Source organism: Podarcis bocagei (assembly GCF_964188305.1).
Source record: "Podarcis bocagei genome assembly, chromosome: 11".
Taxonomy (NCBI): Eukaryota; Metazoa; Chordata; class Lepidosauria; order Squamata; family Lacertidae; genus Podarcis; species Podarcis bocagei.
This window is the reverse complement of record NC_138136.1, coordinates 44641137-44667462: the sequence shown is the minus strand read 5'-3', so window position 1 is coordinate 44667462 and position 26326 is coordinate 44641137. Positions and strand designations below refer to the sequence as shown.

Genomic DNA, 26326 nt, shown 5'->3' with positions numbered 1-26326 from the left:
AAACTAAAAGTTCCATTACTAAGAATCAATGCAATATAGCACACTGACTCTTTTAGGAGCCCTTTAGGAGTCATTATAGTTTAAAGAGTAGGTTCCAATGAATAACTGCTCGAGCTAATGCCTGGTGACAGACATAGGCACTGTCTCTTATACTAAGAATCTGTCTGGGCTCTGCAAACTAGCAAGAGGTATTCCGAGACCTAAGCCTCCTTTCTCCTCATTGCCAGCAGATAGAGAGCCCCCATCCTTCACTTACTGAACTCAGGAAGGGTGGAATTTTCTCCCCTGAACAGTGTGTTCATGTGCCTTTGCAAAGGCTGTGTGCCAGCACCAAGGTGTGCCCTGGTAGAGACAAGATAAAGTAAATCAAAAATAATGGGTATCTTTGTTTCAGGTTTTATTATATCCTGAAGGGGGCTTAAACCAAATAAATCAAAGAGAAATGGGTTCAGGTGGTGGTGGGGAACCATTTTCTAGTTTCCAGATGAGACTGAAAATCAATGAACAGCTAGAAAAAAGGTAGTTTAAGGCCTCAACTAAGTGGGTTATGGATTGCAGCCTAAATCTATACAACTGATTATTGAGTATGCTTTTTCTCATGTATTTATCAGAGGCAAGGAAAGGCTGTTTCCCACAGTTTGGCTTTCTGACTTTGGTATGTCAAAGCTAGTGCTGGGCTGCAATTTCTCCTACAGGGTTTCTAGGGCTCAGGATTTGAATTGCAGGTATCTACTGCTTGGCTGGGGGGCAGGAACCAGAAAGCTTAATGATGAGCCTGTTTTTATCCTAAAATGATGGATGCATGGCATGGAGTGCTTGGGGAGTGTATGTGATCTTTGTACATTAAATCCTTATACACATTAAATTCATTTGTTGTTTTTCTTTTTCCTTTTACAGACAATACCTACGTGTCCAGTTCAGATAATGATGAAGATGTATTAGTTACAACAGAGCCAATTCCAATAATTTTCCATAGAATTTCTACAGGTAATGCTGAGATGACCAGCTGTATTTTGTGATGCATTGAATAAGGCAGACCTTAGCACCGAAGAGGTGGGAATGCTTGGCTTTGGCAGTGGAAAGCTCCTTCAACCATGGAAGAAGACCTGTTCAACAATTCCCCAAGGCTTATCAAAAGGCAAAAGAGAGAGAAAAAAGCAGTGTCTTATACCAATGATAATTCAGTTGTTAGTCAGGGCAATCCATTCCTGACTCCCTTGCAGCTGACTGATGCAACTTCTATCAAGGATGACTGATGATACCTAGAACTTGGCCAGGTGTAATTTAACAGAGGTTAAAGATATGCATTCATATAAGAGTAGTAGCCAGTAGGCAGTGCCACCCTGCTACTCTGCCCACCGCTGCCGCTTACCAGGACAAGTGCAGTGGCTGGGTGGCAAGGAGGTTGGGACTTTGTGGGTACACCAGAGGAAAGTCTACTGTTGCACCAACACATGTCTGACCTTGTGCCTTCCTTGCCCTGCTTTCGGGAAGGTAGCTGCATAGCACAATCGCACTGCACTGACTGCTCTTGCATAGTAAGAAACATGAAGGTTGCAGCCAGGACATAGATATCAGTAAGTAAGGGGATAGGTGTGATTTCAGAATTAACTGGGAACTCAGCAAAGTCAAGGCCCGAGGACTGATATTTTGGGGACTAAACTTTGGATTTTCTATTTTCTTTGACGTGGCTATATTCTGTGCTCCATCGTGGTTATTATAAGGGTGGGAGGTTTCTTTTATCACATATGTTGTTTAACCTCTGAGAAGTAAAGTCTGAAGTGGCAGTTCTCACACTTGTTGGCTGTGTGGGACTTATAGTGAGTCTTTTGGAACTGGTAAAAGACCGGTGGGTTTCCTTTGGCCCTCAACATTGTAAAGCAATTAATGGCAATTGGGAGTGATGGTAAAATGACTGCAAGGAAGAACAGATAAAAGAGACCTAAGATCCAGCATGATCTTCGGGCTTTCAGTCAAATGTGAGCTTTGGGGGTCTTGTAGTGCTCATTTCAAAGAAGAGTTGAGCATCGGGAACTCCAGAAACTCCTTCACCTTTGATTAAAATTCAAGATGAATGCCAAGCTTATTCACTATCATCCAAGTCCTCATCCTGCCCAAACACCCTCTTCTTTGAAAGCCCCACTTGCTCCTGAGCACTGGAGAGGGAAGAAGAGAAAAGACCCATCTCTCAACAACTATTTGCAGTGCCATCACTCACCCAGTCTGTAAGTGGGGCTTTTAAGGGAAAGAAGGAAGAGGTTTGAAGTTCAGTGGCCTCGGTGGGAGAGACTTTCAGCCTTTGTAGGCTTTCTTTGCAAAGTTGGTCTGGATTGCAAGATAAGCTATTCCCCACCTTTTGGAGGGAAGTTCTTGGTTTGCTTTCTAATCTGACCTGATGCAAGCCTAGGATAAATCTCATATTTCTAAAGCTACACAAATCAATACCAGCAGATGAAGAAGACTGGGATGCCATGTTTTAGATCATCTGGAACTGACTGTATTCCTGTGAGACACACCAGGAACCAAGTTTCCCCAATATACTTGAGGGTACAAATAATGCAGAAGAAAAAAGCCTTGAAGATGCCAATAGATGGCAAAATGCTTTCTATAAGTAGCAGGTGGGTGATTATTTGGGAAGTGAAAGGGCAAAAGAAGTATAAGAGATTATAAAACATTGGGAAGGATTGTTGAGGAGTAGCTGGTTAGTATTTAACATATAATTATTTACTGGCTATTATTTAGCAGGTTGCTTTAAGATTGAGGGCTTAGAGTGTTGCACAACAACTATAATAATACATATAGGCAGGAATCCTACATTCACTCACCAAGAGTAAGCCACATTGAACTCCAATCAGACATGTATAGGATTGTGCTATTAGATGGATGGGAAACCAATGGCTCTTCAGGGGCTATTGGACCACAGATCCCATTTCCTTTACTCTTGGCCAGGCTGGTTGGAGCTGATGGGAGTTGGAGTTGGTTCTCTACCGTGTGCTATTTCAATGCCAAAATGTGCTAAGCTAGCTCTGATTGGCCACAGTAAACATAGACCATTTTCTTTACACATAACTTGTTAATTTTGTATTTTCCATCCAGACTGGCCATTTTTACCTCCTTGGTTAAGAGTATAAATTATATTTGGAATACATTCACATTAGCTTTTACAGGGATTGTAATTAAAATCAACAACTCAGATGTGATTAGAACATTCATTCTACATTAGTTTTAAAATAGCACGGTAACACTAGCTGGCGGGAAAATAAAATGTGAGATTTACAAGAGTATGAAATATTTACTTGGGGCTGATGCCTCACACTTACCATGGGGATGGCACTGGGAACATCCTCCCTGTGGTTTGTTAATCACACCCTCTTTGTAACATTTTGAGTGCCTTGTCACACAGATCATCACCACCACATTAAGAGGCTCCACGCCCCTGCCAGATGTTTCTGGCAGCCTCAGGCTGGAATGTGAAGATTCTCAGTGGAAGGCGGCAGTACACAGGGAAGGTGCTCTCTAAACACAGATGGGCACTGAAAAGTCAGTGTCTGGAATCTGATTTTTAGCAAAATCCTTGAGGATTCTTCCAGTTATTGTACTAGCCTTCCCATATGCACCAGAACCCTGTGTCTGTGTATGCAACTACTGCTGCAAGAATGGCATTCGCCCAAAAATGGAAAAAAGAAGTCCCAACAAAAGAAGAATGGCCAAAGAAATTAATGGACTATGCAGAAATGGCCAGACTTAACTGAAGAATTAAGAAATCAAGACAACAAACTTTTTATTAAGGAAAGAAAATCGTTTATTGAATATTTACAAACAAATTGTAAACAAATTAAGACATTAGCAGGGTTACTGGAAAAACTTGCAGTTTCTAAAACATATATGAAATAGATGAGGAAAAGAATAAATTTGAGTTAACTGGGATATACAAAAGAAGAAGAAGGAAAGAGGGTAAATTCATGGAACCGCTGAAAGAGGGGGAGAGAAGTCAACGTTTGATATGTGAGAACTGTTTAATTTTTGTTGTTGTTGAAATGTAAATATAAAAAACAGAACCACATGTCTGTTTCCCTGTGCCACTGCTTTCTGCACATCAAATAGAAAAAGGGACAATAACTCAGTGGTAGAGCACATGATACATACACAGGAAGTCCCATGTTCATTACCTTCACCTCCAGTTGGTGGAGGTGGGAAAGACTTCTGATAGACAGTCTTGAGATCTGCTAAGCCAGAGTGGATAATACAGGCATAGATAGATAGACATACAGGAACAGACAGACAGACTGACCCAGTCTCAGGCAGATTCTTATGGTTTAGTTCTCTCTTGCAGATATTTATATCAAAGTCCAGGGTCACTGAACAGAAAGTTTCCCTTCACACCCTTACCTGCTAACTTTGTCCTCTTTCCCCCTTTTTCTTTTCTTTTTTTAGAATTGCGAAAAACCAGTGATGTCAACTGTTGTTTATCCATAAAATCAAGGTTGCAAAGGGAAAATGGAGAGGTACAGTATTGCTTTGTTAGTGCAGTGCTTGCAAACAGATCGCAGAGTACATTAAGAAAAGTCAGAGAAACCACTTCTGCCAAGTTAGCATGCTCAGAGGAGCCCCAGCTTTTGTCCAAAGGTCTACTCACTCTTTCGTGGAATGTGCACATGGAACTGTCCCTGCCAGTGAAATGAATAGGATGATATTATGTCCATGGAACCTATGTGTACAGGTTATCTGGTGTGAATAAAAAGTCTGAAGACTGGCTGATAGTCCAGTTGTAAATAGAAGTTGATCAATCAAACAATAAATAAAAGTGGTGTGATCTTCCATCACTAGGGATTTTGCAGACACTTGTTATGATCTGGTCTAGAATACAAATTTGTTGACCTAGTAACGCTCAGAAACAGTAATTGCCAAATATTATATCTCTCCCAAGTTCTTTCCAGCTCCAAATGGGAAAACAAGATTTTGAACATGTTCAGAGAGCTGCTTTTTGGTTTTTTGTTTGCTTGTATTGATTTTAATGCTGGCAACCAACTGATTCGCACACACCATATCAAGTGGGTGGCAGGGAGAAGAGAGATTTTAAGGTTGTGGAAACAGGTTGAAATAAGAAAGCACTACTGAAATAAGAAAGAGAGCCAGTGTGATGTAGTGGTTAAGAGCAGTAGTCTCGTAATCTGGGGAACCGGGTTCACGTCTCTGCTCCTCCACATGCAGCTGCTGGGTGACCTTGGTCTAGTCACACTTCTCTGAAGTCTCTCAGCCCCACTCACCTCACAGAGTGTTTGTTGTGGGGAAGGAAGGGAAAGGAGAATGTTAGCCGCTTTGAGACTCCTTAAGGGGAGTGAAAGGCGGGATATCAAATCCAAACTCTTCTTCTTCTTCTTCTACTGGGCCCTACTGGGCCTATTGGAAGAAAGAACAAAAGGTTCTCTCACCAAGCTTTCGGAATCTTCATCTTCCAAATATCTAACTGCATAAAGAGACTCTGCCTGCTGTTTCCCTCGCTTGGTCAGTGATCTTACTCAATATAAAGCAGTTCCTTATGTTCCTAGAAGTGTCTCAACTTGTTGCATGGCAGAGACTACCTTGAAGCCAAACAGCCTGGAAATGGATTTTTTAAAAACATAGTTTAGCTGAGCGGGTTCAATCTATTAGGTGCCTCTCTTTAATAAAATTCAGTGCTGCTGTGAAATTCTCATTTCAGTGGGAGTTGTGCCCACTAACATTCACAGCATGTTATTCCATTTTATGATTTGATCATCTGTGATGAAGATGCATTTGAGAAGGCTTATTTGTTACGGCGAACTGTAGATGTTGCAGCATGTTTCCCCCATTCGTTAAGGTTACTTATAGGGAGAAAATAAAATAAATCAGCATATTTTTTTCCAGAAAATTGGGTGATCCTTTAAAAAAAAAAGTTGTTGTTTAATACTTCTTGACAATACAGTTTTCCTGTCTATGTACATGAAGCACATACTGTAAAGCAAGAATTTGAAGATAACTGTAAAAAGATTAGAATCACAAGCTGTGGAAATTGCTGGCAAATGGAATGTGATTTTGAGCAGATCTCTCTTGCTTTCACTCTCTGATAGTTACACAGCTGATTTCCATTCAGTTACAGACCTGTGTACAAGACATGAATGAAGAAAGTACAATAGCCTAGATCAAAAATGGTTTTGATCAAAGAGGGAAATGTGGGTAATGGGATTCTAATATATACAGTAATGTAGTCATTATGTAAACTGCAGGGATATGACATTGCTAGTTACCTGCTATGTGTCCTCTGTGTAGCTCAGTGTTTATAGATCCTTGTTTAAATAGCTGTCCTCCTGGTTCTGCAACCTTCTGATTATTCAAATGCTGAAATTTCCTCCAAATAGAGAAATGAACGAAGCATGCTATTATGTGAAGGGTTCCTCCAGGACAGTCTATTGCATGAAGAGTTGGGAAACTATTTTAAGTTTCTCAGTGTCTGAATTGTACATTTAGACAACAGTTTTGCAAGAATGGAAAAATGCTAAAATGCTTAGGGGCCAGCACCAAGTATTTAGATGCCCAGGATTTATTTATTTTGTGGACCTTGGCTGCATATGTTACAAGTCACTGTTAGTACATAGGAATGACATAAGGCTAATTCACTGGATCAAAAAATAAACTAAAATACTACACACAGTTGTGCATGGAAAGAGGAGGAGAGAGGGAGAGAGAGAGAGAAGGAAAGGAAAGGAGAGAGAGAGAAAAACTAGTATGAATGAGTATACTGAGTGTGATTTGGACATGCCTTAGATTGGTCAAACAATTCTTCATTAAACAGGAGCTGACACAGTTACTACAGATAGAAAAGGAGCCCAAAGAGTTGCTTTATACATTTATTTTCATGTAAATTCTCTGATATTTAGAATGTAGCTGCAGTCATTGCACTGAGCATTGTTAATGAGCATTTTACATTGCTTGGGTAGGTTCTCTAATATCTGGTATATTCCATTTTACACACAGGAAGCCAGCACCCATTTCCATATACTTTCTAGGCTGTTGTGATCATATAGAGATCTTGTGCATTCAACCTGGGCCATGCACCATTTACAGTCACGCTTGTGTACACAGTCACACTTGTGAACTGTATAAATTGGGACATCTCTTTACTGCTTCAGAGAATCCCCAAGAATGTAGTCACAGCTAATAATAGCCTAGTGCCTAGATCAGTGTGTGATGGCATTGTCAGGTAGCTTGGTGTTTCCTTTGGCTAAGCTCCTGCTGACCTCCCTGAGGCTGACCATTTTACATGGGATACTCTGAGGCCTAAGGCGAGCGCGGCAGTGACCTAGCTTTGGTAGAGACTTGTTTCTTTTTAGTAACAACACTTCACTTCTGTGTAGCTCTTTCAAGTGTTCAGAGCACATCACATTCATAGCTGTGATTCTTCAACCACCCTGTAAATTGGCAATATTATTATTCCTCTCTCACACACATACAGCCCATATTATAGATCAGGAGTGTGCAACCTTTTTTCAGCCCAAAGGTCCAATTAGTTCCTAGGCAACATTCCAGGGACCATATAGTGAGCAGAGTCAGATACAAAAGTGGGTGGAACAATAAATACAGTGTTACCTTTGTACCACAGGTCAGCTTCCTCTTCCCCCAACTTCCATCCCATAGCATTATTAAAGGATGTATTCATCATCATCAAACCTTTATTGGCATCACTTACAAACATTCAGAATAAATAAGCCAGTGTGATCTCATCGCCATTTCAACAGTACAGTAATTTGCCAAAGGGAAGAAGAGGAGAGCAATCTGTTTCATCTCTGTGGGTCTCTAGCAAGGGCAGGATCCTGTAGGGTACTTCGGTGACAAAAAAAATCAAATAGAGGAACATAGCTATGGTCTTGGTGAGCTCCTTGTCTCTCCCCTGTAATAAGAAGTGTATAACCTCCATCTCTGGTTTCCATGTTGGAATACATAGATGGTCTAAAAATTGTTGGCAGAGTTCATCATACATTTTACATTTAAGGGCCATGTGAGCTAGAGTTTCCACATGGGCAGATCCCATCTCCTTCTGCCATACCCGCAAACCTACCCCAAAGGAGGTTAGAAGGATTAGAACTGAACCTAGCTAGTGAAAAAGCCCTTCTTTCTTGTGGGTTAAACAAAAATTGTAAATAATTAAGGTTAAATTCCTGTGCAAGGATGTATTCTAGCCAGGCTAAGAAACCACTCAATAAGGATGTGAAGCAAGGTTAGAGGGAGTCCTGAGGGCCATAGGGGAAGTCTTAGAGGGCTGTGATAGAAGGGCTTACCTAAAGCTTCCTAGTGAATTCATGGCAGAGGTATCATTCTCATTCAAACCAGGGACTTCCGGGCTCATTGTTCAGAATTAGCTAGTGCTGCACAAGCTTCCAATAGTTGAAGAAGAGGAAGGTAAAAAAGGCTGTATTTCAAGTTTACTCAGTTCATCTGCTTTTCTTTTAAGCAGGAATCAAGGCACAGTAGTGCGGTTGAAGAAGATTCAGAAGGAGATAATGACTCAGAAGAGTTTTACTATGGCGGGCAGGTAAGAGAGAATAATTATCCATCTTGTTAAAAATCAAAAGCAGAAGTAATCTGGAGAGTGTGCAGGTGGGAAATCACCTCTGCAGCTTTTTTTTTTTCATCTTCCCTTTGAAAAATACATTTAATTTGGTAAACATTTATTATTTAAAAGAAAAACCCACACCCCTAGTTTTGATGGTAACTTGCTTTGAAATAATTGAGCCATCACTTCCTAAGAGAGATTTTAGTGGCATGGCACCAGTAATAACACAGTACTGGATTTCATTGATTTGAAGCCTAGTTGCAGCATCACAGTGCTCATGTGATGATTGTATATCAGTGATTACCGTATTTTTCGCCCTATAGGACACACTTTTTCACCTCCAAAAATGAAAGGGAAATGTATGTGCGTCCTATGGGGCGAATGCAGGCTTTCGCTGAAGCCTGGAGAGCGAGAGGGGTCAGTGTGCACCTACCCCTCTCGCTCTCCAGGCTTCAGGAAGCTATATGCAAGCCCAGGAGTTCCCGTGGGCTCCCCAGGCTTGTGGATAGCAGCCTGCATCCTGAAGCCTGGAGCGCGCTGAGCAGCACGCCCCGGACTTCGGGCAGATATCCGCAAGCCTGGGGAGGCCGGCGGGAGTTCCCAAGGCTTGCGGATAGCAGCCTGTTCTGGGGGCTGGGGTCGGGGGAAGCTCGGGCTTCTCCTGCCCCAGCCCCGCGCCTGGGGGGAAATGTTTTTTTTCTTTATTCCCCCTCCCCCCAAAAAACTAGGTGCACCCTATGGGTCGGTGCGCCCTATAGGGTGAAAAATACGGTGATCCTATGTAGCTTGCCTATGAAGCTGTAGGACAGGTCCCTTTGCTACATTTGTGAACAAGCCCAGTCCCCCCATAGCACGTGTACCCATTGCCTCTTCCTGTATGGCTATGGGGGGGGGACTGGAAGCTTTGACTTTTAGATTAACCACAGTTTAGTGTTTCATCCAAACACTCAACTGTGGTTACTTTTAACTATGTTTAGTGAAGCAAGCCAACTTCATTAACTATGGTTTGAAGATGGCTTCTTTCCACTAAGCATAGTTGCGTTTAACCACAGTTTGCATAGGTTTGTACATCATGGCAAGCTGCAGTTAATCTTATATGAACACAGAAGCTTCTGATCTGCTTGGCAGTATTATTATTGCAGCCGTGCCAGAGGAGGAGGTGGGAGCAGGTGAGCCTGGCAGTTCTTACAATTTTTTTAAAAAAAGACACATGCAAGCGCACACATGTAATGGATTGACAGCAGATAGATAATGGAGGGTTTAGCAAAGTCTATTTACAGAAAATACATTCATGCTTTTGGACTGCTTATTTTTGAAGACATATGCATGCTTACACATGTAATGGATTGAGCACACATACCTAGAAAGGGTTTCACAAAGTCTGTCTTCTGGAAAAGACCAAGTAATTTATCAAAATCTTAAAATGTGATCTGAAGAGCTGAGTTTCATATATTTATCCTTAACACATTTACCCATCTGCAACCCTAGACTCACTTATCTATGAGCAAGCCCCACTGAATTCATTGTGATATACTTCTGAGTAGATATGCATAGGTTTATAGTGCAGCTTGGAAATAAAACCCCAGTAATTCCAGTGGAATATAGCATTCAAGTAAATGTGTTTAGGAACTTCAGCCTTAACAAAATGGCACTAAAAACCCCCAAGGTGTTATATGGTTCCCACTGAGCTAAAAATGTACCCCAGTATTTTTCAATATTAAAAAGTCAGTTACATAACTTTTTTTCCCCTCAATCCGGAATAGCAATGTCCATTTTGGAGCTTTTAAATCTGATTCACCTTGAGATTTGCTGATTATTATTATTTTTCCTTTTTAAAGCAGGACTGCATTTTTTCCCCTGCCTTGTTTCTTGCTCTCTCAGTGGAATTGAAAATACTTAGCACAGCCTCTTTCCAAAAGAGGAATGAAAGTGCTGTCCCCATTCTGGTGTCTTTTGTGAGAACAATGAAAGGTTTGATTAGGGCACTTTCTTCAACTCATCTTTTTGGTGCTCAGAAGTTGCTTCTCATGCTTTAGGTCCTTTGTAAGGCACATTTGAAACAAAATGTCAGTGAATCTGTACAATCGTTAATGAAATATTGTTGGAAAGACTGTCCTCTATGAAATCCTCTAAACGCCGGCTGGGAACATTTCAGGCCTTTTTGTGTAACCTTCCTCCTCTGTATTCTGCCTTTGATCCTTTGCCATTTTATTCCCCTTACATAAGAAGGTAAAACTTGCATTGCTGGATCAGAACAAAGTCCCATCTGATCCAGCGTACTCCCTTCAACAATGACCTACCAGATGCTTGTAGAACAGGGGAAAGGAACCTCAGACCCCCAAAAGCATGTTAGGAGACCTCTATTCTCTTCACAGAGCTACAATTTCCAGAGTTCCCTGTGAAGAGGGATTGACTGTGAAACCACTCTGGGAATTGCAGCCCTTGGAGGGAAATAGGGATCAACTCTCTCAGCATTTTAAACCAAACTGCAGTTCCCAGGATACTTTTCAGGAAACCATGACTGTTCAAATTGTCCTGACATGGCTTTAAATGCCTAGTGCAGATCATAGAATGATAAAGTTTGAAGAGACCCCCCCCCCCAAAGCATCTGTGACAGGTGGCAATCCATCTGTCCCATTTAAACAATTCAAACTGTATATCCAGTTGTTGTTGTTGTTGTTGTTTAGTTGTGTCTGACTCTTCGTGACCCCACGGACCAGGCACTCCTGTGTTGTCTTTGTCCATGGAGTTTTCTTGGCAGGGATACTGGAGTGGCTTGCCGGTTCCTGCTCCAGGTGGATCACGTTTGGTCAAAACTCTCCACTATGACCTGTTCATCTTGGGTGACCCTGCATGGCATAGTTCATGGCTTCTCTGAGTTATTCAAGTCCCTTTGCCACGGCAAGGCAGTGATCCATGAAGGGATATCCAGTTACAACTGCAGTATATAATGGAAGGCTTAAGACAGGCACCCCCAAACTCAGCCCTCCAGATGTTTTGGGAATACAACTCCCATCATCCCTAACTAATGGGACCAGTGGTCAGGGATGATGGGAACTGTAGTCCCAAAACATCTGGAGGGCTGAATTTGGGGATGCCTGGCTTAAGAGGACAGTCTCGTCAGTAGGCAAGACAACTCTTATTGCCTCTCTTAAACAGGACATAGCTGTAACAGGAAATTCCTGGCTCCATCCATATACAACTAAGTTCAGTGATGCTTAGTGACTGCACCCTATAACGACACAGTATGAAATTAGCAAATGATTGGTAGTGGAATTTTGGGCAATAGCTATGCAGATTTATTTTTTTTGAGAAAGTGAATTTGTGTTATGAATCATTTTCTCTCTGTGTGTTTATAATATCCTGGAGGAATTCAACCAAGAGAAGTAGCAATAAAGTGGATGCTGGTGTGGACAAACTAGCAATTACATTTGTCCTAAAGGAAAACAAAATGAGTACAAGAGGCATAGTTTGTTGGCACTCAGTACGCAAGACACCAAAATTGTATATTCGAAGGCAAATAGAGTATGAGGCAAGATGAGGGATTAGTACAAACGAGCGTTCAAGAGGGAAAACAGGCAGACAGGTTTCGAAATGGAATTTTAAAAGGCAAAGCCAGAAAGATGAAACAGAGTCGAAAGAAGATGGTAGGTGAAGGAAGGAAGGAAGGAAGAATGAAGGATGTCAAGCAATGGAAGCCTAAGATAACAAGTAATGAACATCATTAGGAAAAAGGATGCTATGAAATTGCACAAGTTCTCAGTTTTTACTTCAGAACAAACTGGTGGGATTCCTGAATCTCTCATCTCCTTCTTGTAAGGGGGAGGTCTGGGAGCATTTACTTGCCCAAATCTTGCCGGGGGGGGGGAGGGGAAGGGCGGGCGGAGATCTGAGAGAAACAACTGCTCAGTGGCGGAATCAGCTTCCTTGGTCTCAACCCTTAATGCAGAAAGTAGGCAGGGCATATATTCAACTCCAGTTTTGGGGGTGTAGACCACTGTGAGGCATGGATCAGACCATGTTGTAGCCAGAAGGGAACTTCCAATATTCCTTGTTACCATCATAAAGAAGCTGCAGATGTAGATGCTGAGAGCATTGAAACTATGGATTTCTTGGAGGATAGTATCCCTGTTGCTGTGTGACTGTATTTTTCTCACCCACAAAGAAAAAGGTCCCTGTGCAGTATTTTCTCTAAACATTATCCGTTATTTTTTGTCTGGTGGCTCCCTCCTGCTCAGTGTCACACAACAAAGCTAGGTCTTGTGGAGGGTCCAAGATGGCGGCCAGTCTGCCCTGAGAAAACTACTGGAGAAATTCACTGAAATGGTCTTCCAGATTTCTCTGTGCACAAACTGGGTGAAGTATTTCAACAGGCCTTTTATGCACAGCTCCAGTTTTTAGTAGTCTGAACCAAACAGAAGTGACACGAAGAGCTGTGAGTGATGGGGAGATTATAAGACAGTGGCGGCGAAGAAGAAAACTCTGCTTTGATCTTTGATAAAAGGGTTTCTTTACTCCTGCCAGTCACCTGTGCAGAATTCTTCAGGAGAGAAAAAAATGCTTTCCTTCTCTAGAACAACAGTCAAAAATCTATATCATGTCTCGGTTTAACGGCTCATCTCTTCTAAACACAATCCATTCAGACACAGGAAAGTGATACCTTTTATCTTCGCAGGTATTTTACTTTTCACTGTGAAAGTTTTTGTTTGCTCTTTTCTCTAAATAGCATGTATGGTTAGTTTTTGGCTGTGCTGCTCCTAGAATCTGTTCATTGACAGACAAAACAACAATCCTATATTTAAATTTGACACTCGCCAGCTATTTGTATGTGTTTCTCCTTAGAATGAGTGACACTATATGTATTTTACTTATAACATGTGCTACTGTTGAATTGGATTCTGTTTCTACTCACTAAAAGTGTTATGTTAGAAATAGTTTTGTTTTATTTAAGACATTTATATATCACTTAATTATTCACATTTCTAAGGAATATAGAGAAAAACAATCCACAGAACAAGAGATAATAAAACAATAAAAAATTATCACAAAACCCAAATGCTACCTTAAAATGCTGCCTTAGTTTTAAGAGTCTTAGTCATACACCTGAAGCAAAGAGGGTACCTGGGTGGAAATTATGCAGGCCTGGCGCCACTACATTGAACACACAGCTCCTCATAGTTAAAAGGCATGTATCTCAGTCATGGGGGACCATCAACAGATCTCGGTGATGAGACTGAGATATAAGGGATCAGGTGATCCTTGAGATAACCTGGACTCATGTTGTTATGGGCCTTGTAAACTGATTCAAGAACCGTGAACCTTTTGAAACGCGATACACAGGCATCCAGACTGTACATCATCTGATTCTCTTACCCCATCCCACCAGACGTTTGAATGTATCTATATGCAGATAAGTGTTTCTTTAAATGAAGATACCAAACCTCTTCCCCTTCTCCCAGAAAAAAGGCTTATTCAAACATACCTAGAGAAAGAAAAGATTTGCCTTTCAAAGTTCCCAGACAGATGGATAACACAAGCAGAGACTGGTGCACAGGCCGTCTTGACAGACAAATCCCTGTGCACACACACACACACAAAGACAGATCTGAAACACATACCAATGTAGGTGATGGAATGATACACACAGAGACATCTGCTGCTTGGGCAAATGCATCCTGCTCCATACCCATGAACAAAGCTCTTTCATTTCTCAAGATACATCGCTGTACTCTTCAGAGTGCAGGTAAGGGACCACATTTTTAAAGGCTTTCCCCAAGAAAAGAATTTCCTGGTGCCCTCCAGGTATCCCATCAGTCCTAACTATTTCCTGATTTCAGCAGTATCCCAGACAGAAGCTCGGATTCCTGTCTTATATAAGTGTTGCTAGTATGCATCTCTAATAATCCTGTTTAACAGGTGTGTTCCTAGCCAGCATCCCAACAATCATTGGTTGAGTTTAACTAATCTGGCTTTTTGACTTGTTAGCTGCCTCAGAAGTACGTTTTTAAACAAACAAACAAATAATATATTAGCATTAAGCTTTAGGCCTAGTTATGTTAAGCAGCTGCTGAATGTGACTTCTCTGAATATCAAGTCATTAGCCCCTTAGCAGGAAGACTGAATGTCATATTCACTATTCTGATTAAGGTCTGAGACTCCCCGACATCATCACAGGCAAAATTGCACATTAGCGTTTGACTTTCTACAAGATACAAGACCACCCTGTTCTCTCCTATTTACACCATATTAATGTAAATCTATTTTGTATTGACTTCATTGGAGTCTTAGCTTTATGGGCTGTTAGAGTCATTGAAAATTCCCGTGGGTCTGGTTGATGAGTTAGGGATAATGAAAATTTTCAAGTCATTACTTGGATGACTAATATTTTCTAATATCTGCCGGACCAGGTTCATAGCAACCATAGCTTTTTACATTCCAATTCAGAAGACGGCAGATTGTCTATAATTCTGTTGTAAGTTTATTGTGAACCCCTTTCTTCTTTTTGTCTCTCTCCCACTCTCTTCTTACCATCCCACCACCAGTTCTGTGGCTGCCATTCCTCAAGGCTTTCAATGGCAATGTAGTTATTAAAAAAAAATCAACAAGATGTGTGGCTGCTTCCCATGCTGAGATTTCCCTTTCTCGCTTGATGCTGTAATAACCACATAATTTGCCACTGTCCTGTGTCTTCTAAAAGTGTTGAGTGGAGCAATGGAAGAGGCTGCTCTCCTAATGCAAACATCTACTCCAGGCATCCCCAAACTCGGCCCTCCAGATGTTTTGGGACTACAGCTCCCATCATCCCTAGCTAACAGGACTAGTGGTCAGGGATGATAGGAACTGTAGTTCCAAAACATTGAGAGAGCCGAGTTTGGGGATGTCTGATCTACTTCCATTGTGGGGAAAAACAATCTTTAGATTCTTGCTGTGGCATTTTGAAATAGAGCACGGTGTCATTGGTCCAGGAAGACTGGGGGTTAACTCTGCATGACATATATGAAGTTTTATTAGGGTAAGCCCTAAGTGCACCCAAACAAATAAATGTACATATACCTGCCCAGTACAAAGTTCAGTGCACCTAGGTTGGGAATGGGTGGATTTCCTTTTGGTCAATGTCACTTTCATACATCACTTTCATACTCAGGTGTCAGTTCCATCCCATTTTTGCATTAATTTGTGACACCCCCCCCCGATTTTCTCTAAAATAATGTTTTGTTCAAAACAGGTAATTTAAAGCACATTTTGATACTTTTTTTTAGTTGTGTCACAACATTGGAGAAGTGCAAGATTCAATAGATAGTTCTGTTGCAATCCGCACATTCTTCCAGGAGGTGCATAGCTGGTCAGTTCATATTAGAATTCACAAAGATTTAATTCTTAACTTCCCTAAATCAAAGAAAACCTCTCCTGAAGCAGGATAGTTTAAATCAGATTTTGTTTGAAGGAATGCAGCCTCTTTCTTGTCATTTTAGCTCCACAGTAATGTGCCTTAACATTATTATATGAGCCCTATTTCAATTTAAACAGGCCAAATAATGTTTGCATCACTTTCCTTCCTTTTCATTTTTACCCAAAAGACCCAAAACCCTTTCATTTACATTTCCAAGAAAAAATAGACTATTTAATGAAGGATAATTAATTTTTAAGGGCTCCAGATGAGGTGAAAATACTGCTGAGGGGGACTGAATTTTTTGCTGGTACTGTGTGGGATTGTGGTACAGAGGGAATGCAAAATAATCCAATAAATGAAATTCCCTCTGCAGAACCTCTTTCTCTCTCTGTGTGTGTTTGACTTTGGAGATCACACAGCAAAGAGATTCCTTTAATCAGAGTTTTCTGTCATTGGGCGATCATTGACAGAAGGTATTGCATTTATTTAACCTCCCAAAGACCAGGAATCTCTTATGACCCTATTTTTTTTGGTGGTGGTGTTACCAGCCTGGGGTCTGTGGTAGAGTATGCTTTGTGTGCAAAAGGTTCATTCTTTGGTATCACCTGGTCAGGCTGAGAAAAGATCCTGCCTGAAGCCCCAAAGCGCTGTTGCCAGTCGGTAGCGACAGTACTGAGGAAGACAGGCCAGTGGTCCATTTGGTATAAGGCAATTGCCTACTGCCACAGAGGAAGCCGGTCAGTAAGTCACACAATTCAGGCTGGAGTTAACTCCTCATTAGCGAAACATGACCATCACAGACTTGGCTGAGTTTCAGGCCTAATGAGCACAGCAGCTCTTGCCCTGTAGGTCTTGCTCCATTAAATAGTTGCTGAGACTAAAAGCCCCACTGCCTCACAGCTGTCTCCTCCTCCCTAGGGCTTCTTGCAAGCAATCGGAGACTGCGCCTGTGTGCAGTCAATCTCTCCTCCACTCTTTTCATGCCTCGTCTGGTTCTGGGAGACAAGGGGAGAGGAAAGCTTCTTGCAGCAGGAGGGGGAGACACCCATGCCTCTCAACCAGCCTGACTCATCTCTGCCTCTCAACCTCCCTCCTTCCACTTGTCTGCTTCAGCTTCTTCCTCTGATTCTTGACTTCTCTGTCAAAGATTTTCCCAACTCACTGAGCCCTTTTACCCCTTCGGCTTCTGACACCTCCTCTTCCCAGTCTTCTCCTCCTTCTCTCTGTGACCACCCATCACTGTCCCACCACCAGTTCCCAGACTCTGAGCCTTCTTCCCTTGGTGGTTCCCCAGCTGGTTCCTCCCACTATTCCTCTGTATTTGTATAAGACCACCCAACATTATTGTTCTCTGTATTATGTAACTGCAGGATAGCTGTAAATGCCAGTTGCTTGGGGAAATCAACAGGCAAGGCCTGTTGAATGTATTTCAGAATTTACAAGCTACTGTACATTCAGTGAATACCCGAACAGTGTATACAGTGGTACCTCTGGTTAAGTACTTAATTCGTTCCGGAGGTCTGTTCTTAACCTGAAGCACCACTTTAGCTAATGGGGCCTCCTGCTGCTGCCGCGCCGCTGGAACATGATTTCTGTTCTCATCCTGAAGCAAAGTTCTTAACCCGAGGTAATATTTCTGGGTTAGCGGAGTCTGTAACCTGAAGCGTATGTAACCTAAAGTGTATGTAACCAGAGTTACTACTGTACAATCAACCCTTTTGCCATGCTCTTGTTGTGGGCATCCTAAACACACTCGCCTAGTTTTGCAGGAAAAAAAGCAGACATTTGGTATCATCCACTGAGAATTCTTTTTTAATGCTCTTATACTTTTTTGCACTTCCCTGTGTTTCTGCCACAAGGTGACCTCAACTTTGGGCCAGTCGTTGAAGACGGGTTGTGGGGGGAGTTAATAAGAAAGAAAACCTCTCAGCAAAACATATTTTTCCCTTTTCTCTGCAGGTTAGTTATGATGGAGAACTTCACAAGCACCCACAGTTGGAAGCGGACTTGGCAGCAGTGAGAGAGATCTATGGGCCAAATGCAGTTTCTCTCAGGTATCTATATATTTCTTTGTGAAGGTGAATTAAGGATGGCTTTGTAGCTAAGAAGAAGATGGCAAATTAATATAGCTTAGCACTGAGGGCAAGCTGTATATCTGGTATCTAAAACTGAGTAAATAAAGGCTTCTACAGGGAATCTCGGTTTCAGAACAAGCAGGTGCATGCCCTGTCATTTCCTGCATATACAAAGGAAAAATAAATTGAATAGTGTTTTGTTTTTTCCAGGTATCTGGATTTCTCCCCCTTTGGTTGTATTGGATTTACTGAAATTTAAGATACTGTTCTTGGCTTCACTGCTAAATGTCTTTGGCCATTTGAAGACTTCTGAACATACAGTGAAACCTTCGGGTGATTAAATAAGCAGTTTTTGGCAGTTCAGAGCTGCATCCTAAGCACACTTGCTAAACTTCTTTGAATATACTGGGACTTCACTTCCAAGCAAACATTCATCGGATTGTGATGCATCATAGCTAGCCAAGTTCACCCATAACACTCAGCCAAACCATGGATTAGCACAAACAAACAAAACAGAGAAGATGGTGTCTGCTTTGTTCCTCCTCTGGTCCTGTTGCTACAATGCCTCCGTGAACTGAGCCACAGTTTGGCTTAAGCATTAATGTCCGAACATAAGTTTGTGGCTTATCTCCCCCAGACAAACCACAAGTGGTAAGCCATAGTACAAACCTGGGCTACAGCTCAAGGTTTGTTTGGAGCAAGATAAACCACAAGCCTGGGTTTGGTTGGCAAACTCTGACTTAGTTCATAGCACCCACACATTTGGTTATTCATGCTAAACCATCGTTTGGCTGAGCATTATGTCTGAACTTGGTCAGGCTGCTAATTCATAAACTCTATGGTATCTGTATAGCCAACATAATTTTATTGAAAGAGATTAGTCAAATGTCTAGTTAACTTGAAGAACACCTAAAAGAACAGTCTGCTTCTGTCATTGTGTTTAATTTGCCATTTCATCTTCATGGATACAGTTCCTAAAGTACTTTACAAGTGACCATTCCTCATCACCGTTTCAGCCTGTCTCTATTTTAGCATAGAATAAAATATAAAAAGTTGTCAGAATTTGAACATGAGCTGTGCATATGTTGCTCTCTCCATTTAGTGAAGCCAAATTAATATTCCTTAGAATTCATTTGTTTCATTCTGCTGAGTGGCATATGAATTGAATTTGTGAATGTATGTTGCAGTTCCTTAGACAATACGACTAAAGGAAAATCTTACTTTCATTACGTGCCGTTTTGAATTAAGTGGAATTTCATTAAGTACAGAGCGTATTGGAAATTAAAGGCCAGACATGGAATGAAGAAGATAATCATTTAATTGCAAGGCTGATAACAGCTATAGTTGGGGAAGTTATGCATACCTTCATAATAAGCTCCCTCAGGCTCCACAGGCTATGAAAGTAAATGTTAACTTCTTATAAAAACGTCAGCATGCTCAATTTCTTCAGTACCTGCTTCATTATAATTTGTGTGATCTTCTGAGGCCCAGTTCATTTAATAACTGGCTGCTTCTGGCTTGCAAAAGGAAAGAATAAAACCAAACAACCCCAAAACATTTTACATTTCTTCTCTGTGCCACTGTTGAAAGTGCTTACAAGTTCCTTCGTGGTCAAAACATGCTCCTCTGAATTTTCATTCTTTGCATTGTTGGTTATTCTTTGGCCTGCAAGTCCATCTGGCACCTAGGGAATATCTGCAGTTTCCACCAGAATCACCTTGTGATCTTTCCTGCCCCACAGCCAACCAGCAACTTCACCACATTTTCCAACCTGCGACATTTTCTTTAGCTGTGTGACCATTACATGACTTGTCATACAGGGATCATTAGTGTCATGTAAGGCTTAGAGGGTACATCAATCAGGAAGCTAGACAAGAACTTTATTGCCTCTCTTCAACAGTACCAGCAGTAACAGGAATCTCCTGAGTTCCGTCAACATGCAACTCAATCCAGTGCCACCTAGCGGCTAAACCATATAATGACATTATCCACACAGTTGGCCTAAGACATCTTGTGCCTAGAATAGAAAATCCAAATAGCAAATCTCCAGTGTAGCCTCCCCATACTTGACTGGACAGATGCCATGATATTACTGCACTGAATGATCCACAGTATGTGCATTGAGGAAGAACTTAGCAGTGTTACAATATTAGGAGGAATAATGTATATGGCTGGTACCTTGATATACTAACAATTGATGAGTTTTTAAACATAGCCAGTATCTCTCACCATCCAACAGACTATTATTGGGGCTTAATTGCTTTATCTGGGATTTTAACTTCTTATTGCTCCTGTTGATTCTGTTGTGATTTTACATGATCTTTGTACTCCCACCCTGGGATCATGCTGTGATGGGGGTGGCTTAAAAATACTGGGTAGAGATCAGCACCAGACTATTACAACTGTTCCATCTGGGCATGCAATGCAGCTTGCCAGATGGAAATATCCTCACTCTCCTCCCAATTGCGTGCTGTTCTGAGTGTTTTCCTCACCTCCCCAGAGCCAGTTTCGGGGGGTATACATGAGAGGAGAGGAGGATAAGCCCCATTGTGCAAGTGGAAGTCCTTGTACAGGACTTCTGTTGATCAGGTGCATTGGGTGAATCCCACGCCATTGTAAACAAACAAAAGAAATTAAACATGCCCCAGCCATGTACTTAATGAGAACCTGAGTAAAGAAACTGTGTCCTGTATATTTATTCAGAACCTAAGCAAACACGGAAGACCCATAAAAATGTATTCTTAATCTCTTGGCTTTACTCGATAGGTTGTAGGTGTTGTTAAACCAATTTTTATCTGTGTGGCCCTATCTCTCAACACTCAATGTGTAAAGTGTAGCATGGAAGCATAACTGGCACATGCAATCTTGTTGAAGTGCTAGAAGTTCTTGCATATATTAAGCATTGGCGAATTCTGCGCTTACTGCTTGTAGCAGGAAGGGCAGGCAGTCAATGACCTTGATAGCTTTAGGAGGAGGACTTCAAAGTTCAGGTTTTCTTCCCTCCATATGCATATTGATCAAAATATTTAATATAGATGGGTTGCTCTTCTTCTAAAATACTATTCCAATTTTCTTCTTGATTTTTTATGTGTGTGTGTGTTGGTTTATTTATATGCCACAACAGCTACCAGCCTTTTAGAAGACATCTGAGGGCAGCCCTGTTTAGGGAAGCTTTTAATGTTTGATGTATTACAGTATTTTAATATTTTTTTGGAAGCTGCACAGAGTGGCCAGATGGGCGGGGTATAAATAATGAATTATTATTATTATTATTACTATTACTATTATTATACCAGATGCACCCAAAGTGTTGAATGACATATTAATACAGGAGAAAGAGACAAGGAAAGCACAGTCAATGCAATCAGTCAATCAAAACAAAATAAAACAGCAAAATCGTCAAATATTCGCCAGTCACACTGGATGTGCATTATTGAATTTCATTCACACTCATTTTTACAGTCACTGTTGGAATAAAATCTTCTCTGTATAGCTTACTCAACAAGAGAACAGTCAATTGATTTTGCCCTAATATTTCAAGTTACTGCTTTTATTGTATGTTTGTTTTATCATAAATATTTAAGATTTAGTCCAGCTAAATTTAAAACAAACCACTTTATTTCAGTGGGAGAGTTCAGTACATTGTTAAACGGCTCAGGACTGCAATACCTCAAGGACTGCCATTCCCCATATAAACCAACCCAGACATTAATCAACTTTGACCCATCTTTGTGTACCTCCTCCATGTGAGGTCTAGAGGATGGCAACACGAGAATGGGCCTTTTCTACAGTGGCTCCCCATTTGTGGAAAGGGAGGTTTGTCCGGCGCCTTCATTGCATAGTTTTAAGTGCCGGGCGAAAATGTTTCCTCTTCAACCATGCCTTTGACTGATTAATATTCTGTATCCATTTGACTACAGTGGTACCTCAGGTTAAGTACTTTATTCATTCTGGAGGTCTGTACTTAACCTGAAACGGTTCTTAACCTGAAGCACCACTTTAGCTAATGGGGCCTCCTGCTGCTGCCGCGCTGTTGGAGCCCGATTTCTGTTCTCATCCTGAAGCAAAGTTCTTAACCTGAAGCACTATTTCTGGGTTAGCGGAGTCTTTAACCTGAAGCGTATGTATCCTAAAGCATATGTAACCTTAGGTACCACTGTATTTATTTGTGCTTTTATCTTGTATTTTTATCTGCTGAAACTGTCCTGAGATCTTTTGATGAAGGGTAGTATATAAATCAATCAATCAGTCAGTCAGTCAGTCAGTCAATCAATCAATCAATCAATCATATCTTATCCACTGAAATCAGTGGATTCTTCCTGAAATGTACCTTGGTGTGTATGCAGTTCTCCCCACCCCCTTTTCTTAATTTTTTTTTTTTTTGCATGATTGAACTGCTTTACATATACTATTTTAGTCATCCTTACAACAGCCATCCGATGTAGTCTAGTATTATGAAGTGATTGCACTGTGCCTGACTAGGCTTTCCCTTACCGTGTAGAACAATGGTTTTGTTTCCACGAACAGACAAAACAAGTTGAGGTGTACAAAGAATGACACATTGTGTATCATCCTGAACCATCCTTTCACAAGAGGGGTCCATTTTGTGTGACTTTTTCCAAAACTTAATGATTTCAAAATAAAAAGTCAATAATATGTGGCAATGCTGCTTCATGACTTCCTCTTTGGGGCTGCGGCATTGCACTAGCTGTGTCTGAGAATGGAAATTATTTTGGCTGTTTTGGATTGCACATTCTTTTCTTCCATTTCATTTTTGTGGCTTAGCACGAAACAACGTTTTCACTGTTAAAACCACATCTCCAAACGTGAGCTAAAATGCCACTCATTTCCCAAAGGCTTCCTGTTGGAGGTTATCCTGCCACAATCTCCTCCAGCTTCTTTATGCTGAAGACACAAGAAGCTATTGTCTATCAGATCAGACTATACATATGTCCATCCAGCTCACTACTGCAATGTCTGCTGTGGCTGTTAGTATCTCTCTGGGGTCTGAGGCAAGATATATATCTCTTCATTTGCTACCTGAGCTTTTTATCCAGAGATACTGGAGACTGTACATAATATCTGCTGTGTGCAAATTATCAGCTCTGCTACTGAGGTATGGTCTCAGCAAAAGCCACCCAGAGGTGACATTGGAACCATTTTGGCGCAGGTGCAACAGAACCTATTCAATACTGCAAGAAATCCAATTTTTATGCTGGAGGAAACCGGGTTATATATACGGTTGCCTGTCTTCTAGTTTTATATTCTTCAGTCTGCTGATAGGATATCTCTTTTGGATGGTCACAAGTATCAAAGTTAGCTGTAACATGCTGTTCTTTCCTTTCAGGGAATATGGAGCCATTGATGATGTAGACATTGATCTGCATATTGATGTTAGCTTTCTTGATGTAAGTAATTGAACCATATGGTAATATAGCAACCATTAATACATAACTGCCTTTGTTTTTCATCAAGTTGTGTAGTCAGCCACACACTAGCACATCGCTCTTTTTTTTTACCACCAGAAGCTTCCGTTGCATGAGTCTGTTTTCAGTGGAAACATTGTTGTGATAGGTTCCATGCAACTCTTAAATATTTGGTGTAGTTGTATACATTTATGTCAAGATGACTTAAAATGATACTGCTTTCTCCATTAATATCAAAAGTTTACAGCAGGAGACAAGGGACCTGGTGTCACAGTCCTCTGCCATAGTTCTCCATGTTAAGCTTTGGTTTGCCGTGTTTGCAAGAAAGTGTGTAAAGTTTAGGAAAGACAGGAAAGACATCCCATGGGCCCTACTGCATATCCTCCGGCCTTTTACTCCATGGACGGATGGGTTTTGGTCCAAAAGTGCCTTTTTGAATGGCATGTGTCATCCACAGAAGTGGCCTACTGAACACTAGGGTAGAGCATGCCAATTTAGGAGGTAAAACTTAATTTTTGCAAATTCCTTCAGTGGAGGGTTCTTAAAAATATGTTTTTGGGTGTGAGGAATTCAAATCTGCTATTATTTTTGTGTGAGCTTGGTAGGTCTACATTTGATTAAGAAGCTCATAAACTGCTTTCAGAAAACCAAAGAATTTAATTTTACATTCTGAAAATTAATAATAATAATAATAATATACAACTACAAGTACTTGGCAATCATTTTTAGTGATTTCTATGCAATTTTACACACATTTTCCTTACCAAGCAAAACTAAATTATATTAATTTAACCAAAATATCTTTTGAATTCCTAAATCATGTTAAAACTTTTCAGCACCCCTCATTTTGGGAATTTGAAAGTTGAAAAATTCAACATGCCTTAACACTAGTGTGGCATGAGAAAATGTGTGTGTGTTTTCTATTTTGTACACAAAGGAGCACGAGAATTGTGACAGGACCTATCTTTTGTAAAACTGTGTGAACTCTTACCAGACAGTGCTAGTGTCTGTTTTCCTTCTACGCCCAGAGGGAACGGATTTTCAATGACAGGGAGGAGTTGTGTTCATCTCCATCTTGGATTAGTATCTGAACTGAAGAAGAATTTGGTGGCATGCGTGTGGCAATGCTTGGCTCTTATAGGAAGGTGATGAGTTGCCAAGATTTGTTATCCAAGCCAAGAAATGCAAAGTTCAGGCCAAAATCTCTATGAAAGAAAGCACTATTTTGTTTTAAATGTAGTGGAATAAAATTTATCATTTCTTCATTGAAAACCATTTTCAACCTTTTCCATGACTGCAAAACCCCAAAGGTTTGCTCAGTTGGCTTTTAATATCTGTGATGTTTAGTTCATTCCAAAATTTATCGGTATAGAGATAATAACTGTGACCAATAAATCAGGAATTGGATTCTAATCATCTTTTTATGTAACTTTGACTATGTTCAGAATTAACATTTTTGATGTGGCTTGTAGATGGCAATCTCTCATGATTCAAATGGTTTGTAAGATCTTTGTCCATTATCATATTTAACAGTGTACCATATGGGAATGTATGTTCCTTCAATAGTTCTCACGCTTGAAGAAGAACTTTTATTTTAAATGTAGATATTTCATGGAGGAAATTCAGGGCAATTTGTGGGAACAAAACAGCCCACTTTGTTATAACTCACACCTTGCTAAGTAAAAGCTGTTAACCATAGGCTATAGTTTAATGAATCCATCCTAGTTCTGACTCTGAAACTGGAATATATATTTGTAGTATATATATATCCAGAAGTAATGGGATGAATTTATTTGGACAAAGGCAACCATCCTATACTCACAAGGCGTAAGCCACTGTGGGGGTAAGTGGGACTGACTTCAAGTAAATCTGTATAGAATCAGGTTGCATGTGACTGGAGATGGAAACCATAGTGCCTGCATAGCCCATCCCTCGCCCCCCATTCTGGGGGAATAAAACAAGAAGACTAACTTTTGTACAGCTTCATTTCTGCAAACCTATGGGATAAAATGATGCCCATGGCATAGATTTGTATAGGTACCATGAGAAGGGGAAAGTTCCATATTCTTTTCATTTGTGAATCCCATTTCTGTCAAAATCCAGTTCATGCTTTATTACTGACCTCTTTCCAGTTACTAATATCATGTAGAAGCTGATAGAACTCATGCCTTGGCAAATCAATCTAGACAGCAACTTAGGCCAGCACATTCATTTCCTTTGCCAGCCCTGGAAGCGAGAATGGCGGAATTTGAACCTGATGATAATGGCTAATGGCTTCTGTTGTGCTCTTGATTCAGGAAGAGATTGCAGTGGCATGGGACGTGATCCGCACAGAGCCTATAATTGTGCGGTTGCACTGTTCACTCACGCAATATCTAAATGGCCCCGGTAAGTCACTTTTGTTGTTCCTTTTTCCTATGCGATGCCTTTGTAGGGAGTCCTGCATATGGCGCCCATGATGATTATTCTCCACCAAGCAATTATGAGATCCGATTGTAGTGCATAATTATATTCTCAAGAAGAGAGTATTGGCTTCTGAAGGGCTGTTTAATTTTAGCAGACGGAGACATAGCAATAATCAATGGGTGGATTAACTACAGAAATTCAATTATTAAATCTGTGTGGGCGATTATCAGTCAGAATGGATTGCTAATGAAGTAGAGTGATGGACTCCCAATCAGGTCAGGATTCCGGATCCTTGTTAAGATTTAACTTTGCAACTTCCTACTCTCAGCAAACCCACAACCCTTTTGCATTTGTTTACCTTCTGAAGAACCCTGGTGCCTTGCAGAGAATTCTGGGACACAAATCTGTGGCAGCTTTCCATTCACACAGGGCTGCAGTGAGGACAAACCTACCCACCCTT

The 26326-nt window shown here is 40.9% G+C and overlaps 1 protein-coding gene across 7 annotated transcripts in view; it reads left to right on the top strand.

The window, feature by feature from the left end:
* PARP8 (poly(ADP-ribose) polymerase family member 8) overlaps positions 1–26326 on the top strand; it is a 163221-nt gene that overhangs the window by 87533 nt on the left and 49362 nt on the right. For 4 of the 7 annotated variants that reach the window (XM_081212747.1, XM_081212746.1, XM_081212749.1 and 1 more), the window contains 6 exons: positions 898–987; positions 4435–4505; positions 8468–8548; positions 17919–18013; positions 23382–23442; positions 25758–25848. In XM_081212747.1, the coding sequence (XP_081068873.1) occupies positions 898–987; positions 4435–4505; positions 8468–8548; positions 17919–18013; positions 23382–23442; positions 25758–25848 (489 nt within the window). The remainder of the gene's footprint in view (positions 1–897; positions 988–4434; positions 4506–8467; positions 8549–17918; positions 18014–23381; positions 23443–25757; positions 25849–26326) is intronic. The other 3 variants (XM_081212750.1, XM_081212748.1, XM_081212752.1) reach the window with 1 other exon arrangement.